Source organism: Mandrillus leucophaeus, unplaced genomic scaffold (genome assembly GCF_000951045.1).
Source record: "Mandrillus leucophaeus isolate KB7577 unplaced genomic scaffold, Mleu.le_1.0 Scaffold383, whole genome shotgun sequence".
Taxonomy (NCBI): domain Eukaryota; kingdom Metazoa; phylum Chordata; class Mammalia; order Primates; family Cercopithecidae; genus Mandrillus; species Mandrillus leucophaeus.
This window is the reverse complement of record NW_012104065.1, coordinates 1,100,344-1,116,445: the sequence shown is the minus strand read 5'-3', so window position 1 is coordinate 1,116,445 and position 16,102 is coordinate 1,100,344. Positions and strand designations below refer to the sequence as shown.

Genomic DNA, 16,102 nt, shown 5'->3' with positions numbered 1-16,102 from the left:
GCAGCAAACCACCATGACATGTGTATACCTACATAACAAACCTGCATGTTCTGCACATGTATCCCAGCAACTTACAGTTGCTGCTTGAGTGACTGAAACACAGCTCTTCCTAGTTAAGGATTTCATTTCGATGTGCAGCTAAAACCTAAGCACTAATAGTCCATTGTAGCTGTGTTTTCCTAAAGCCCTTTGACCTTTATTTTCCATTTCACAAAGTTTGTTATGTATGTGATATATTGCCCTCTTTCTCTTTTCCCTCTTCCCAGTGATGCGTCAAAAATTATTGCATTTTTATTGGGTGAGGCCCAGGTAATCTCTGTTTATAGCTCTGACCTTTCTGGGTGCAAACACAAAGTGAACTTTGGTTTATCTCCTGCCATAATGTAGCTGCTAATTACTGGCAAGCAGGCTGTATTCCACGGCCCATGTGACCAGTTGGGCATGACCAGAGAGAAGCGTGGGGAAGAGTGGGCTGAGGGACTCCACTAGAGGCTGACCATCTGGATTCCCTGCCTCCCAAGGAGCCCAACAGAGCAAAGCAAGTAGGCACAAGGAGTATGGTTCTAACGTGATCGGGGTCATGAAGACGTTGCTGTTGGACTTGGTTTTGTGGTCACTGCTCTTCCAGCCTCGGTGGCTGTACCTGACTTCCCAGGTGAGTCAGAACTGCCACAATGGCAGCTATGAAATCAGCGTCCTGATGATGGACAACTCAGCCTTTGCAGAGCCCCTGGAAAACGTGGAAGATGCGGTGAATGAGGGGCTGGAAATAGTGAGAGGACGTCTGCAAAACGCTGGTAAGAAAATGTTAATAGAATCCTCCTCCACTCTGTTACTACCTCTGGGGACAAAATGTTACTAAGCAAAGACCTTGTGTTCTTTGTCTGATCACACAACTTTCTCTAAGGGCTGTCCCTAAACCTCTATTTCATGACAGTAGATCCTTAGAGAGTAGAATTTGAACCCTATTATGCTGTGCTCACTCACACTTCACCTTGCTCTGGGACTAGCCCTGACTCAGGAAATGTAAAGTGTTCACAGCAGTGAAATGTCCCAGTTAAAACTGGGTTTAGGCCAGATGTTGTGGCTCACGTCTGTAATCCCAGCACTTTAGGAGGCCAAGGAAGGAGGGACACTGAGCCCAGGAGTTCAAGACCAGCCTGGGCAACATAGCGAGACTCCATCTCTTCAAAAAGAAAATAAATAAAAATAAACTCAGTTTATTGCCCAGTTCCAGGAAGGCATCATGTTTCCTTCTGTACACAGAGGTAAGATTTGGTCTAGACCTAAGATTTCACAGGGATACTAATGAAGAAGATGAATTCAGTCAGTTTCACATAGACACCAAGTCTTTCTTTGGGCCTTTTATCCAAAGACATTTGTCTCTAGACTGTTCACTCTTTTTTTTTTTTTTTTTTTAGATGGAGTCTCACTTTGTCACCCAGGCTGGAGTGCAGTGGCATGATCTTGGCTCATTTCAAGCTCCACCTCCCGGGTTCACGCCATTCTCCTGCCTCAGCCTCCCGAGTAGCTGGGACTACAGGTGCCTGCCACCACGCTCGGCTAATTTTTGTATTTTTAGTAGAGACAGGGTAGCCTGTTCACTCTTTACATATCCTGTGGCTGTCATTACCAGACATAGTTAATATAAAACATTTGCAATCAAATTCATTGTTGCAGTTCTTCATTGTATCTTTTAGTTATAAACATAAATTTTATAACATTACATAAAATGTGTAAAATAAAGGGGGAAAAAAAGCATCCATGATTCCCAGCCACCTGGATGTTTCCAGTCTGTTTTCATGTGCTTCTTAGTTTCCTGTTTTTAAGAATGTGGTTGGTGATCACTATGGCATAGAAACAATTTTGAATCCTTCTGGTTCACTTCACATTATTGCACAAGTGACTTTCCAAGAGCGGCATGGCCTTTCTAGTCATCACGTGAATTGATGTGTAATATCCACTGGATATTATAATATCAAGTATATATCATATCCACTGGATATAAATTACCTAATTTGGGGGATACATATGTTAATATATATAATAATTCTCTGATGTAGGATATTTCATCTGTTTTAAACTTCTCATTATTTTTATAATACTTCAATGAGTATTTTCATGTAGTTTTTCTGCATTCCCTGAGATTAGATTACCAGAAATAGACTTACTGAGTCAATGAGTATTTAATGCATCTTAATGGTTATTTGTGGTTTTAAGGATGGTATGTCTTAATTGTCTCTATTTAAAATTCTGTGGAAGTAGGCCAGCTGTTCAGATATGAATAATAAGTTACTTCTGTGCACACACAACATCTCTGCAATTCTGAAACTAGATTCACACATAAGTGAACGGATCTGATCTAGAGCCATAATGGAACGAGGAGGTCATAAAATCCCCTTATTTACCAAGGCAATGTGGTGCAATGGAAAGAACACTTGATTTGTCCTTTGAGGACCTGGATTGGGATTCCTGCCCCAAAGTTTTCTCTCTCTGTGATCCTGGGTTAGTCTCCCTGAACCTTGGTTTCTTCAGTTACTAAGTACCTGTCATGGGGTAGCTAAGTTCTAGGTACTTCAATTACATCACCACTTTAATCACCACTGCTCTGTGACGTTAGCATGGTTGACACTGGTTTCACAGTAGGAGTTCAACAACTTTGCTAAGGTATTTAGGTTGTCTGTTTGAAGTGAAATTCAGACCCACATCTATCTGATCCCAGGGAGTACATGGGTCACTCTTTGGAATCCATCGTAATATCTTTACCCAGTGTGAACTAACTTTCTAACTAAAACAAGGCAGTGGAACATTACGGTTAGAAGCAGATATTTGGAACCTGACAGATCTTGATTTATTTTCCAGCCAGAGCATTCTATGACAGGTATGACCTTAAGCAGCTAAATTTGGAACCTGAGTTCCAAACCTATAAATTAGAATAAGTGGTAGTTACCTCATATGGATACCAAGTGGATTCAATCAGAAAACTCATATAAAGTACCTCCTTCATTGACTGAAACATAGTGAGAACTCAATAAATAGTAGTTTTTGTTGTCATTGTTGTTATTGTTGAGGACGTTAATGTAGTTGTTTTTATTGTTGCTGTGCTGTTGCTACTGCTAGAACATATTACCAAGCACCTAAAATAATTAAATAGTATATTAGTTAGAGCCTTGGTCCCTGACTCATACAACCTGAATTTGAATTCCTACTCCATTATTTACAGCTGAGTGACATTGGGTGCGTTGTTTATCATCTCCAGGTTTCACTCATGTCATTTGTAAAATACAGTTATTAGTGGGCAAGTTGTTAAATGGATCATTTAAGTGGAGAGCTCTTTGGAGATGAAGGAATGAGCTGTGATGCCGAGACTTTTACATCTGTTAATGCATTTTGTTGGATGGATATGCATGCATAGTAAACACAAAACGTACAGGTGTTGGAGGGAAAGATAGCTCGTGTTCTAAACATGTTGAGCATCATTATGTGGGAAAAATTCTAAGACAATATATCTGAGGATTACATTGAAGACAAGTAAAAGTTCAGGCATTATAGGTGATGTTCAAAGGGGAAATGACCAGTATTTTTTCTAGGAATCAGAAAAGCTTTGAGGGTCTTGAAGAACATTCAGGATCTAGTGGGAAAGAACATGAAAAAAAGAGATTCCTTCGACTTCATGACATCACCTCCCTGAGAATATATGGTTCCAAGGCTAATCACATGACCCATACCCTGGGTGTGCTCCCTCGTGCTGAGCCGGTCCCACCAGAGGCTTCAGCTTCATGTTGGTCCATGTTGGTCCAACCCCATCCTTAAAGCCTTCGATAGGAAGAGAGAGTTCTGAGCTCATCCCATATTGTTCAGCTTTCCCATCCTCCCAGGAATGAGATATCATTGTGGGACGGACAGTGCCGGTAGGAGAGGATGAAAAGTTGCAGTGGGAGAAATGGCTTATTTTAAAGGTAAACCTTTGATTTGAAGTTATGTCATTGTCCAAAAAATGTTTAGTATTTTCTAGAGAAATCACTTGAGTTCTGGAGTGATAAAAAGGAAGATATTACCCCCATCAAATTAAAAATAAGAGAAAGTAGTACACATACAAGTAAAATATTGAGAGGCAGCATATTATACTACGCTCCATAGAAGCCGTTCTCAAATATTTTGGTATTAGGACCTATTTATTTATTTTTATTTATTATTATTATTTTTTGAGACAGAGTTTCGTTCTTGTTGCCCAGGCTGGAATGCAGTGGTGTGATCTCGGTTCACCGCAACCTCCACCTCCCAGGTTCAAGCGATTCTCCTGCCTCAGCCTCCCGAGTAGCTGGGATTACAGGCATGCACCACCACACCCAGCTAATTTTTTGTATTTTTAGTACAGACGCGGTTTCTTCATACTGGTTAGGCTGGTCTCGAACTCCTGACCTCAGGTGATCCGCCCGCCTCAGCCTCCCAAAGTGCTGGGATTACAGGCATGAGCCACCGCGCCTGGCCTAGGACCTCTTTAAACTCTTTAAAATTATTGAGGGTGCTGAAGAGTTACGTTTATGTGATTACATGCATCAGTATTGATTGTACTGAAAATTAAAACTGAGAAACATTTTAAACATTTGTTTATAAATTCATCAAAAATAACAAATAAATACCTGTTAGCATAAATAATATTTTTATTAAAGAAAATCTATATTTCTCAAGCCAAAAAAAAAAAAAAAAACAAGTGGGTGAGAAGACTGGTTTACACTTTTGCAAATGTCTTTAATGTCAAGCTTAATGGTAGATATCTATATTCTCATATTGGCTTCTACATTCAATCTGTTGCAATAATATATGTCATATAGCCTCTGGAGAACCCTATCATATGCTCATCAGAGAAGGAGACTGGAAAAAGTAAGGAATGTCTTAGTATAATTATAAAAATAACTTTGACCTCATGGATCCCCTGAAAGGGACTAAGGGTACCTCAGTGGCTCATACTTGGAGAACTGCTGTTCTACAGCATATTAAGTTCTAGAATTAGACTTCCCTAAGTTCAAATCCCTGCCCTACTACTTACTAGCTGTGTAGCCTTAAACAAGTTAATCTACCTCTCCAGACCTCCATTGTCTCATGTTTAAATAAGGATGACAAAATATTACCTTGAAGGATTCAGAGAGGATTAAGTGAAAAAATACCTGTAAAAAATCATAGCCCAAAGCTAGGCATATAGTGAAAGAGATCACCTGGCTCTATTCTGTTAATAAGTGAATGAGGAACTGGGGCTTCAGTAGGGAAGTCACTTGTGCAAGGTCACACTCAACAGATGTTGGTTCCCTTTTTCCCAGGCACTGTGCCCGAGTTTCTACTTCAGTTTAGCTGTATCAGTCATGGGCTGCCTGGAGCACTGGATTTTAAAGTGTCATTTTCACTGTCCTTCATGGTGGTAGGAGAGAACAGAGCCCTCATAGAGACAGGAGGTCAAGAGAGAGGAGCTGCAAGTGTGGCCATCTTCCTGTGACTGTGTGCTGCCCTTCACGTCACTTTCTGAGTCCTCTTGCAGTGTTCCAAGACCCTCTCCAACCCTATTTTCTACAGTTCCTCACATGCCCTCTGCCATTCCCCCAGGTGCACTGTAGCCTCATTCATTCTGTTCTCCTCATTTCAAATTATCTATATCCTCTCTATTGGCATGAGAATGAAAGAAAATAAAGGGCATATGGGGCTTAGTACTGAAGCTGGCTCATGGTTACACTCAATTAAGTGTGAATTGCTATTAAACCCATCACTCCCCTCTTCTCTTCCATTAAATATCCCTGACTGGTCTAATTACATTGATGTCTCCTATTTGGTTAGTCCTACCAAAGTACTGGCATCTCTCATTAAGCTCTCTTATAAATAAAGTATCAGGGTTTTCAAACTTAAAGCAAGGCATGACTTGCAGCCTAGTTGGTAGACATCTCTCAAGTGGCTATAGAAGTACAAAGACTCCTCTATTCTTTGAAAGAACAAGTCTCTACCTTTTAAAACATTATTTGTTCAGAAGAACAACTTCTGTTATAGACACGCTTTGCTCTTTTAAAGGTGTGATTAAAAATTATCCAATTTTACAAACCTGGTTTTAACCTCATTTTACATGCGAGAAACTAAGTCAGAGAAATTAAAATGGCTTGTACAAGAACACATAAGAAATCACTCATAATCCCGGACTGTGGACTGAGGTTTCCAGACTCCCTGTGGACTTGACAAACTTAAGAACATCTCTGCTTAGGAATCAGACATTTGTCCTGATTATTTTTTAATGGAAGGAACCAAAATGTAATAGACAGATTGAGGTCAAATGGTTCTGCTATAACTTTCTAAAACGTGGTGCCTAGCAATCCCCAGGGATATCACTGGCAAGACCCTTGCTTTCATCTAAATATGGGAGTTCTCCATTATACAAAGACCCCAAACCAGAATGAACATAATTCACTTTGGCTTTGGGAGTAGCCCACAGAGGAAATGCCTAACACCAGGAATGGTGTTCTGGTCAGTAAGGCCAGCCATCCAAACAGATATTTCAAAGAGAAACTTGTTTTCAATTTATAAGAGGAGAAATGTGTGAGTCAGAATGAAATCCGAACAAAACTCTCATCTAATTTAAGATGCTAATGAACATATTTTTGTTTTCTTTATCCTTGATGAAAAACATTTTAAAGTAAGAGGACGTATTTTAAAGACAAAGGGGTTTTCTGGAAATTTTGTAATGTTACACAATCTCCTTCCCTGTCTACTAAGAAACAAAACAGAATTTTGCAGCACCTTCTTTGGGAAAAATAGATGACAGTTAGACTGTTAACCATGTTCATTTCATGTGAGAAGTGTGGCCACGGCTGCAGGGAACTTCCTGAGGGCATGCAGGAAGTATTTTTCTCATCGTCTATTTACTCTGTATCTTGAATGCTCCAGGAGAGACAGGGGCTAAAGATTGTAATACAGCAAGATTCGTTGAGAACAAATAATCATACCCATTGATAAATTTTGGATTTAACGCTTTGATGCATCACTAAGCTGGTAAAAGGCCATTCCCTCATGTATGAGTTTTGATTTGAGATATCAAAAATGTATAATTGATTTAGGACGAGACAAACATGGCTTCAATTTCAGATCCCACTATTTACTGCATATGGGACTCTGGTAACAAACTCAATAAAGCTTTTGTCTCAGGCTTTGATTTGTAGAAAACTGACCAAGACACCCCTTTTGAGCAAGAATGGTAAATCTGAGACACAGATGTGACAGCTTTTTATCAATAAGTATGATTGCATTAATAACTATTTCTGATGGATGTATTTCAACTGCTTAGTGTCCTCTCTATCTGGAAGTGTGACAGGCATCTCACACCTGACTTGTCCACCTCCATCACCACACACACCACATTAGCAAACCTGCTCTTCCCACATTCTTTCTCATCTTGGTCAATAGGAGTTCCCTTCACCCACTTGCTCAGGTCAAAAATATTGGCGTTATCCTGAGTCCTCTTTTTCTCATATTTCATATTGCATTTATTAATTTCCTACCTTCAAAATACATCCTAAATGCAACCATTTTTCTCTACTTTTGCTCCAACTACTGTAGTCCAATCTAACCTAGGTTATGAAGAGCATCTTCACTAGTCTCCCTGCATCTGTTTCTGTTGCCCACAATCTATTCTCTGCATCAAGATCCAGAGATGTCCTTTAAAAATAATAGTCAGAAAATATCATTTCTCTGCTCAAAGTCCTCCAAAACTCTTATCCTGGAATAAACTGAAAGCACTTACTAACGCCTACATGGTCATGCACGGTGTGGCCCTCACTCTGACCTCACATCTCACCCACACTACCTCTCACTTACTCTGTCAGGACCACACTGGCCTCCCTGTTCTCCCTGAAATGCCAAGAAGGGTCCTGCCTGGGATTTTTGCCCTTGCTGTTCCCTCTGACCAGAGAAACCATGTATCTCATGGCTCAGTCTTCACGCAGGTCCCAGTTCCCCCTAGGGCTTTGGTGACCACCCTATCAGAAATGCATTACTCTGTGTAACGCCCAAAGAAAATGTAAGCCTCTTGAAAGCAGGAACTTTTGTTCAATGCTGTATCATGAGCACAAAGAAGAGCGCCTGGCACATAGCAGGAACTTAGTAACTGTTTGTTGACTGGATGGATAAAGATCAGAGACCAAGGAAGACTGCAGCCTCCTGCAAGTTGGCAGCAAACAGCACCTGGGGACCATGAAAGAACAGGTTATCATAATGTGTATGTCTTTGCTTCCCAACACTTTCCAGTCCATACAGGAGACTTGCTGCATCTAGGGTTGTGAAAAGATGAAGAGGGCGGTGAACACAATGAAAATGTTCTAAAACTGGACCACGTGGATGGTTGCACAACTATATATATTTACTAAAAGTCATTGCATTGTAAACTCAACATGTGTGATTTTTATGATGGATAAATTATACCTCAATAAAACTGTTGAGAGAGAGAGAGAAACACAGATGCAAAGACATAGAGAGACAGAGACAGAGAGGAAAAAAGTGACCAGGAGTAAAACAAGGGCCCGGGATGCAAATATTCCTAGGCCTGAAAATAGATATCCACTTTTTCCCGGAATCAATCTCATGGCTGGTATCAATTGCTGAAAAATAACGCTAGTGTTCTATTTTCCCTCATCTCTGGATGACAGGCCTAAATGTGACTGTGAATGCTTCTTTCATGTATTCGGATGGTCTGATTCATAACTCCGGCGACTGCCGGAGCAGCACCTGTGAAGGCCTTGACCTACTCAGGAAAATTTCAGTAAGTATTTGCTTTTGTGGATGCACCTCATGGCCTACGGGCACCAGATAATCTTAGTGTGAAATGTAAGCACATAACCATGAGGCAGCTCTCCCATCATTTCTAGCCACATAGATGAATGAGTGGCCAAGTACCAGGCAGGAGACTCTGGCTTTATCCCTACAGATTACGCAAATGACAGGGGCCCTCCATGAATCCAGGAAAGTGAGGAGAGCCTTGGCTATGTACTGTGTGTACACTTTCAGTTGTAAGGAGAGGAATTCTTTTGTTTTAAATTGTTTTTAAAATTTTGCTTTGTTTTGTTTTTTTGGGTTGTTTGTTTATTTGTTTTCTGAGACAGGGTCTCCCTCTGTTGCCCAGGCTGGAGTGCAGTGGCATAATCATGGCTCACTGCAAGTTGAGCTCCTGGGCTCAGGTGATTGTCCCACCTCAGCCTCCCAAGTATCTGAGACTACAGGCATGTGCTACCATGCTCAGCAAATTTCTTATATTATTTTAGAGACAGGGTTTCACCATGTTGCTCAGGCTGGTCTCGAACTCCTGAGATTAAGTGATCTGCCCTCCTTGGCCTCCCAAAGTGCTGGAATTACAGGCGTGAGCCACTGCACCCAGCCAGTTTTTAAGTTTCTTTATTTAATAGTATAAACTGCTATGCCTTTGTGTCCCTCAAGAAATAACTGAGAAATCATGTTTAAAAACATATTTCAAGGCCCCACACCAGAAATCTCTGTTTCAAGTCATCGCCATATGTCAGATCATAGTTAATTGCTTAAGGGTTGAATCTGACACCTAACTTAAAGTAGTAACTGCAATGTCAAAGGATGGAAATGGGAAGAGGGGGATTCTTGCCTAGTTCCTCCTCCGAATCCCCAAACCACAGTCCCAACCAGAGCTTTATGGAGATAAAGAGTATTACAAGCTCTCTAGAGACAAACAGATGTGCGATGCACCCCCTTACTACAGAAACTAAAGGAAAGGCTGTCTGAGCAGCAGAGCACTGGGAGTAGAGCCATGCCTCTAAACTTTAATCAATAATATCACACCAACCAGGCAGACCACACTCCCGTCAGGAACAATGGCCCCCACAGCAGTGATTCTCAATCTTGGGAAGGTAAGGTGTGCACAAGCATAGTTCGATAAACTCCACATCACAATTTCAGAAATGTATGCTACCTTTCTCTGCCTCCACAGAGAGAGGTATAACCTGGTTCTCTAAAACCAGGGATGAGATGGTCCCAACCAGATTCCCCTTCAGAAATAGGAGAAAATAAGATCAATAATCACCCAATCAATTGCATAGCATTTTACTCACTTCAGCCCTGTTTTATAGTTCTCTCCACAACTGAAACTTGCCCTCTCCCTTCAAAGCACCTCCAAATCTCATCTCACCACTATCTGGCCTACAGACACTACTAATGCTACAGCCTCCCAGTCCCTCTTCTGCCTCTTCCCATCCTGCACTGAGAAGGAAGCCAGGTTCACCTCCAGTCAGCGCACCTTTGTAAAATACCTTCCCTCCCGGTAGCATCTTTTCCCTCTTGAACCTCTCCATGCCTCAGTTGATCCTTGTCCAGCTCAAGGCACCCTATGCTGCTCTGAGTTTGAGCATCTTGGGAGGCCCCACTTTCTAAACCTCTGGGAGCCTTCCCCTTGCTACTTCTTTCCTGTCTACGGAGTACTTTTCTTAGTTTTAGGAATTCATTGTTGTTTTCTCTCCTACAGAATGCAAAACGGATGGGCTGTGTCCTCATGGGGCCCTCATGTACATACTCCACCTTCCAGATGTAGTAAGTAATAGTACTGTGAACTGAAGTCAGGACATGATATTGCAACTTAAAGAAACAACAGTCTAGTCCAGGCAACACAATCAGAGGTGTTGAGGTCTAGTATTTTGCCATCTCTCCATAACTGTCATTCTCTTATCCAGGTAACTTCCCTTGCTCAGCATGGAGTGAATGTCTGTAGCCATCCAGGTTGAGTCATTAACGTCTGACCTTGAGAGAAAGCATGGTATGAGTAAAAAGTCAGAGTTTTGAGCAAAAGCAGGAAAGATAGTGAAATTGGATAATTCGAGGACTTTAATAAATAAAATATTCACAAAAGTATGGGTAGAGGGCTGGGAAACACAAAAGAAAGTGCAGCACCCCAGGGTTTTAGTAGGGTTCTGTTCTATCCTGTAGGTCTGTGAAAGTGGGGAAAATAACAACATGTTTAGTTCATGGGGTTATTTGAGGATTATATAAATGAGATGTTAAAGTCCTCTGTACAGTGCCCTTACTATCTTAGAACAAAGCTCTCAATATATTCTAGAATGAATATATTTTTCTGGCTCTGGGAAAATTACCCTCATCTCTTTCATTCATTTTACACAATGTAATTATCACCAAAATATACTGTGTTCTGCTAATTACACCTCCCTAATCAAAATCCTGCTCAAGTTCCTTTTTTGTGCCTGCTCAATCTGACCCTGAATCAAGAATCACCCTTCATCTACACAGAAAAAACTGTGCAGAGGATCACTCACAATGGATTTTGGAGGGTAAACATTAGACCTCTGAAAATTCTATTGCGAAGTTTGCTTTTGTCACCTCACACCCACCATTACAATCAGTCTCAGATGCTCAGGCTCACTGAGCACTTTTTCAGCTTCTCTTCCATACCAAAATGCAGACAGATCCAGAATCTTACTCTTCCTTGCATTTGTTCCCAATTGTCATCTAACCTGATCACTTACTATATTGCTATAGAGTATGCTTAAAAGGAAAGGAGGATTGGGAAAACCGATTCACCATTTATGAAGACCTTCTACGTGCAAAGAAGCATTTTAGCTGTTTCAGAGTAGAGAGAATTAAGTAAAACACAGCCTCTGCCCACCCAAATAGAGAAGGTGACAAGGACTCTCCTGACCAATACAAGGCAGTGAGATCAATGCCACTAGGGAAATAGAGACAGGAAATTGCAGAGGGCAGGGATCAGTGGCACCCGCCTGTAATCCCAGGGCTTTGGGAGATTGAAGCAGGAGGATCCCTTGAGCCCAGGAGTTTGAGACTAGCCTAGGCAACATAGCGAGACCCTGCTCTACAGAAAATTTAAAAATAAAAAAATTAGCCAGGTGTAGTCATGCATGCCCAGCAATGTGGCAGGCCAATATGGGAGGATCGCTTGAATTGAGGAGGTCAAGGCTCCAGTGACCCAGGATCACACCACTTCATGCCAGCCTGGGTGTCAGAGTGAGACCCTATAAAAGAGAAAGAGAGAAAGGTGAGAGAAAGAGAAGGAGAGAAAGGAAGGAAGGAAGGAAGGAGAGAAAGGAAGGAAGGAAGGAAGGAAAGGAAGGAAGGAAGGAAGGAAGGAAGGAAAGAAGGAAGGAAGGAAAAAGAAAAAGAGAGGAAGGGAGAGAGAGAAAAGGGAAAAGAAAAGAGAAGCTGTAGCATGCACAGAAAGGAAGAGTCACCTCTGTTTGAGGGGACTAAGATTCAATGGGGGAAAGAAACCTCATGAAGGAGATGCAATTGTTTGCATGTTGAAGAATGGGTAAAATTTTAACGGGTAGAGAGATGAGGAGATGAGCTTTCTAGCCAGGCAGAGGGAGAAGTATGTGTAAAAGCAAACAAGCAGGGAAATGAAGAACTCTGTATTAGCCAGAGTTCAGGAAATGTATAGGGGAATAATAGAGATAAGACTAGCAAAATTAAGTAGGACCATATTTGGAAGTTCATGGGAGGAAAGTCCAGGTGAAGGAAGTTGCATTTAATGAGATTCGCGTCAGAAATCACTAAGGTTTTAAGCTTGGGAATGCCAAGAGAAGCAGCCCGACTTTCAGAAGAATGATTGACCACAGTGTATAGGAAAGACACAGGCAGAGACTGATGACAGGAAAGTCAGCAGAGAAGGAGGGCCTCGATTAGCAAGAAGGAAGTGGACATGGAAAGGGAGAATAACTGCAAAGATATTTGAAGGTAGAATCAATCAATAGTATGATGCTGGGGTGAGAGATGGAAAGTAGTCAAAGAAGCGTTTACAATCTCAAAACACTAAAATAAATGAAAAAATCTCAAAACACTAAAATAAATGAAAAAATCTCAAAACGCTAAAATAAATGAAAAACAGTTTGGAGGAACAGAAATGAAAGAGAATGCTGACTGTGAACATTGTAGTTTGAGATGCAAGCAGGAAGCTCACTAAAACCTTTTGATGGAGCACTGAAGAAGGAAGGGGATGTTGTTTTCCTTCCTTCATTAAATACATATTAAGCACCTACATATGAGCCTAGCTGACTGGAGACACCAAGGTGAACAAGCCAGGCATGACCCTGCTTTCAGGGAGCTTACAGTCTAGTGGAAGAAACAGATATTAAATAGATACTCACCCAAATAGTGACCTGGTCTTAGGTACCATGGAAAGTTTTCCTGATAGATAAAGAGATACATAATCTAGGATCTGAAGAATGAGTAAGAATCAGTCTGGCAAAGAGGCAGGTGAACATCATTCCTGGCATTTGTCAAGGCCCTGATTGGGAATGAAGATTGATAAGTTTAGGTAACTATGAAATGGTCCAGGTGTTGAGCAAGGGAAGGAAAGCTGTCAAATCCCCAGCTGATGTCTCACAGGCAGTTCATTGCAGAGCTGGGAAGAAGGCAATGCATGGCAAAGTGTAGATGGCATCTTTTTGGCTTTACAACGATGGTGGCTGTGGTGGTCCATCCTTTTTCTGAGTCCCACTTCCCTAGTATCCCAGCCCAGATATCATGACAACTCACTTTAGAATAAATCAAAATAACCCAGCCACATATTCACAAAATTGCCTAGAGGGTGCTTAGAACACAGCATATGCTCAACAAGTGTTTTTAAACTCAGCTTTATGAGAAAGACTCCAAATACATGAGATATCTGCTTTAATGACCTGATTTCATTCTTACCATTCATACATACATGCTGAAACAGGTTAAAGAGGGATCTTATTTGTGCTACTAAAGTTAATCCTGATAATGGTTTTTTCTTCTCAACCTCTTGACACAGCCTTGACACAGAATTGAGCTACCCCATGATCTCAGCTGGAAGTTTTGGATTGTCATGTGACTATAAAGAAACCTTAACCAGGCTGATGTCTCCAGCTAGAAAGTTGACATACTTCTTGGTTAACTTTTGGAAAACCAATGATCTACCCTTCAAAACTTATTCCTGGAGCACTTCGTATGTTTACAAGAATGGTACGGAGTCCGAGGACTGTTTCTGGTAAGCAGGATCATGAAATTTCATTAGCACTTGCCATGGAAAGAAGCCATAGGATCATGGAGGCCACCTAGTTATTATCAGATACACCTTCCACCGGTAACAGCATTGGTTATACACACCAGTTCACTTTCTCACACATAAATAAAAGCAAAGGGGATCAAGTAAATATAGAGTTGTAAAAATAATCAGTATAGTTTGCATCTGCAACACTCTTTACTATTTTGAAAGTACATTCACATCAGTTTTATTGATTTCCTACAGTACGTTATCTGAAGAAAATAAAACAAGTAATAGGATCCGTATTTTACAGATAAGGAAAATGAAAGCCAGGGGTTAATGTTTTCACACTCCTGTGTAAGAAACAATACCAGAGAACATGCATCTTGCCTATTCCTACAATTAATTAGAAAAAGATGATCTCACACTTCTTCAGAGGAACAAGAGGTGGGGGAGAAACAGGAATAATGGGTATGGTATTAATAATAGTTTGTTTACATACTGCTATAAAGAACTACTCGAGACTGGGTAACTGATGAAGGAAAAAAGGTTAATTGACTCACGGTTCAGCATGGCTGGGGAGGCCTCAGGAAACTTACAATCATGACAGAAGGCGAAGGACAAGCAAGGCACTTTCTTCAAAAGGCAGCAGGAAGGACAAGTGCTAAGCGAAGAGGGAAGAGCCCCTTATAAAACCATCAGAACTCATGAGAACTTACTCACTATCACGAGAACAGCATGGGGCAAACCACCCTCATGGTTCAATTACCTCCACCTGGTCTCTCCCTCGACAGGTGGGGATGATTGAGATTATGGGGATAACAATTCAAGATGAGATTTGGGTGGGGCCACAAAGCCTAACCATATCAGGTATCATTACTAAAATAAAATGGAAAGATTCATTCAACTCCAACAAAGGTGGTAGAGGAAATCTTCTGGTTGGGTTGCTGCCTGTACTTCCAGGATGCTGCTTAATTCTGCAGTCTCTCTCCACCTAATTATGCAAAAGACTAAGATGGGATACCACCAGGGGTGCACATCTAGGGACCTACAGGAATCAACCCACGGTATCTAATGTGAGGTTTAAACAGGAGCAGAAATTATTCCTATCAACTTTGAATTTTTGTACTGTAGATTCAAGGGTTTCAACTTATCTATGATAATGGGACTAGTTGATAAAGCAGAGGAGAACCCTCTTCCTGCAAACAGCTGGAAGCCATCACAAAGGACTCACAAAATGTCTACTATTTACATGTATACATGAAGATCCCTAAAAACTCCCCCATCCTTTCACTAATTTAGAGCTTCACAATCTAAACTAGTGGTATCATGGTGTGTGCTGTCTATCGTGTTAATAGCAGAAATGAATTTTAGATGAACAAATCTCAGGATAGATCTGCAAAAAAGAAGTGAAAGGCCTGAAAGGCCATGAGGGAACTAAGCTGTTTTCTTAGTTTCTCTTTTTCCTATTCCAGGTACCTTAATGCCCTGGAGGCCAGTGTTTCCTATTTCTCCCATGAACTCAGTTTTAAGTTGGTGTTAAGACAAGATAAGGAGTTTCAGGATATCTTAATGGACCACAACAGGAAAAGCAATGGTAAGAAGACATGAAGATAATTTTGTTGATTTTTTTTTTTTTTGCTAACTTCTTCTTTATGACTACCACCTCCTTATAAGTCATTTCAACAAATCTTCCACTGCAGAGCTATCATCATTCCTCCTACATATTTTGTATATTTTGGGAGATCTATAATTGCATGCAACTTCATTATATTGTTCCTTTCATTGACTAAAACCTTATCCTCTGAGAGAAAATCCATAAGTATGACTGAGTAATTATATTAACATAATAATGATAATGCTAAAATCCAGCTTTTATAAACCCAAATGATACGATGACCCACCCTCAGCAAACTCTTTTTTAAAATTCACCTCAATCCAACATATTATTGGATTTGTGACTAATCTTCACACAGTATGAGCCCCAGTCCTCCTGGTGGCCAAGAGGATGAATTTATTGATTATATAGCTTCATGCAAAATTATAAGGTAAGCAAAGATTATCTCACTTTCCTAATCTTTC

The 16,102-nt window shown here is 40.8% G+C and overlaps 1 protein-coding gene across 1 annotated transcript in view; it reads left to right on the top strand.

The window, feature by feature from the left end:
• The first annotated feature begins 414 nt into the window (after nt 1–414).
• The window catches only part of GUCY2C (guanylate cyclase 2C), a 103,552-nt gene continuing 87,864 nt past the window's right edge, over nt 415–16,102 (top strand). Inside the window, exons 1-5 of the mRNA XM_011990839.1 lie at nt 415–797; nt 8,676–8,788; nt 10,511–10,575; nt 13,808–14,023; nt 15,496–15,617. Of these exons, the coding sequence (XP_011846229.1) occupies nt 581–797; nt 8,676–8,788; nt 10,511–10,575; nt 13,808–14,023; nt 15,496–15,617 (733 nt within the window). The 5' untranslated portion in view covers nt 415–580. The remainder of the gene's footprint in view (nt 798–8,675; nt 8,789–10,510; nt 10,576–13,807; nt 14,024–15,495; nt 15,618–16,102) is intronic.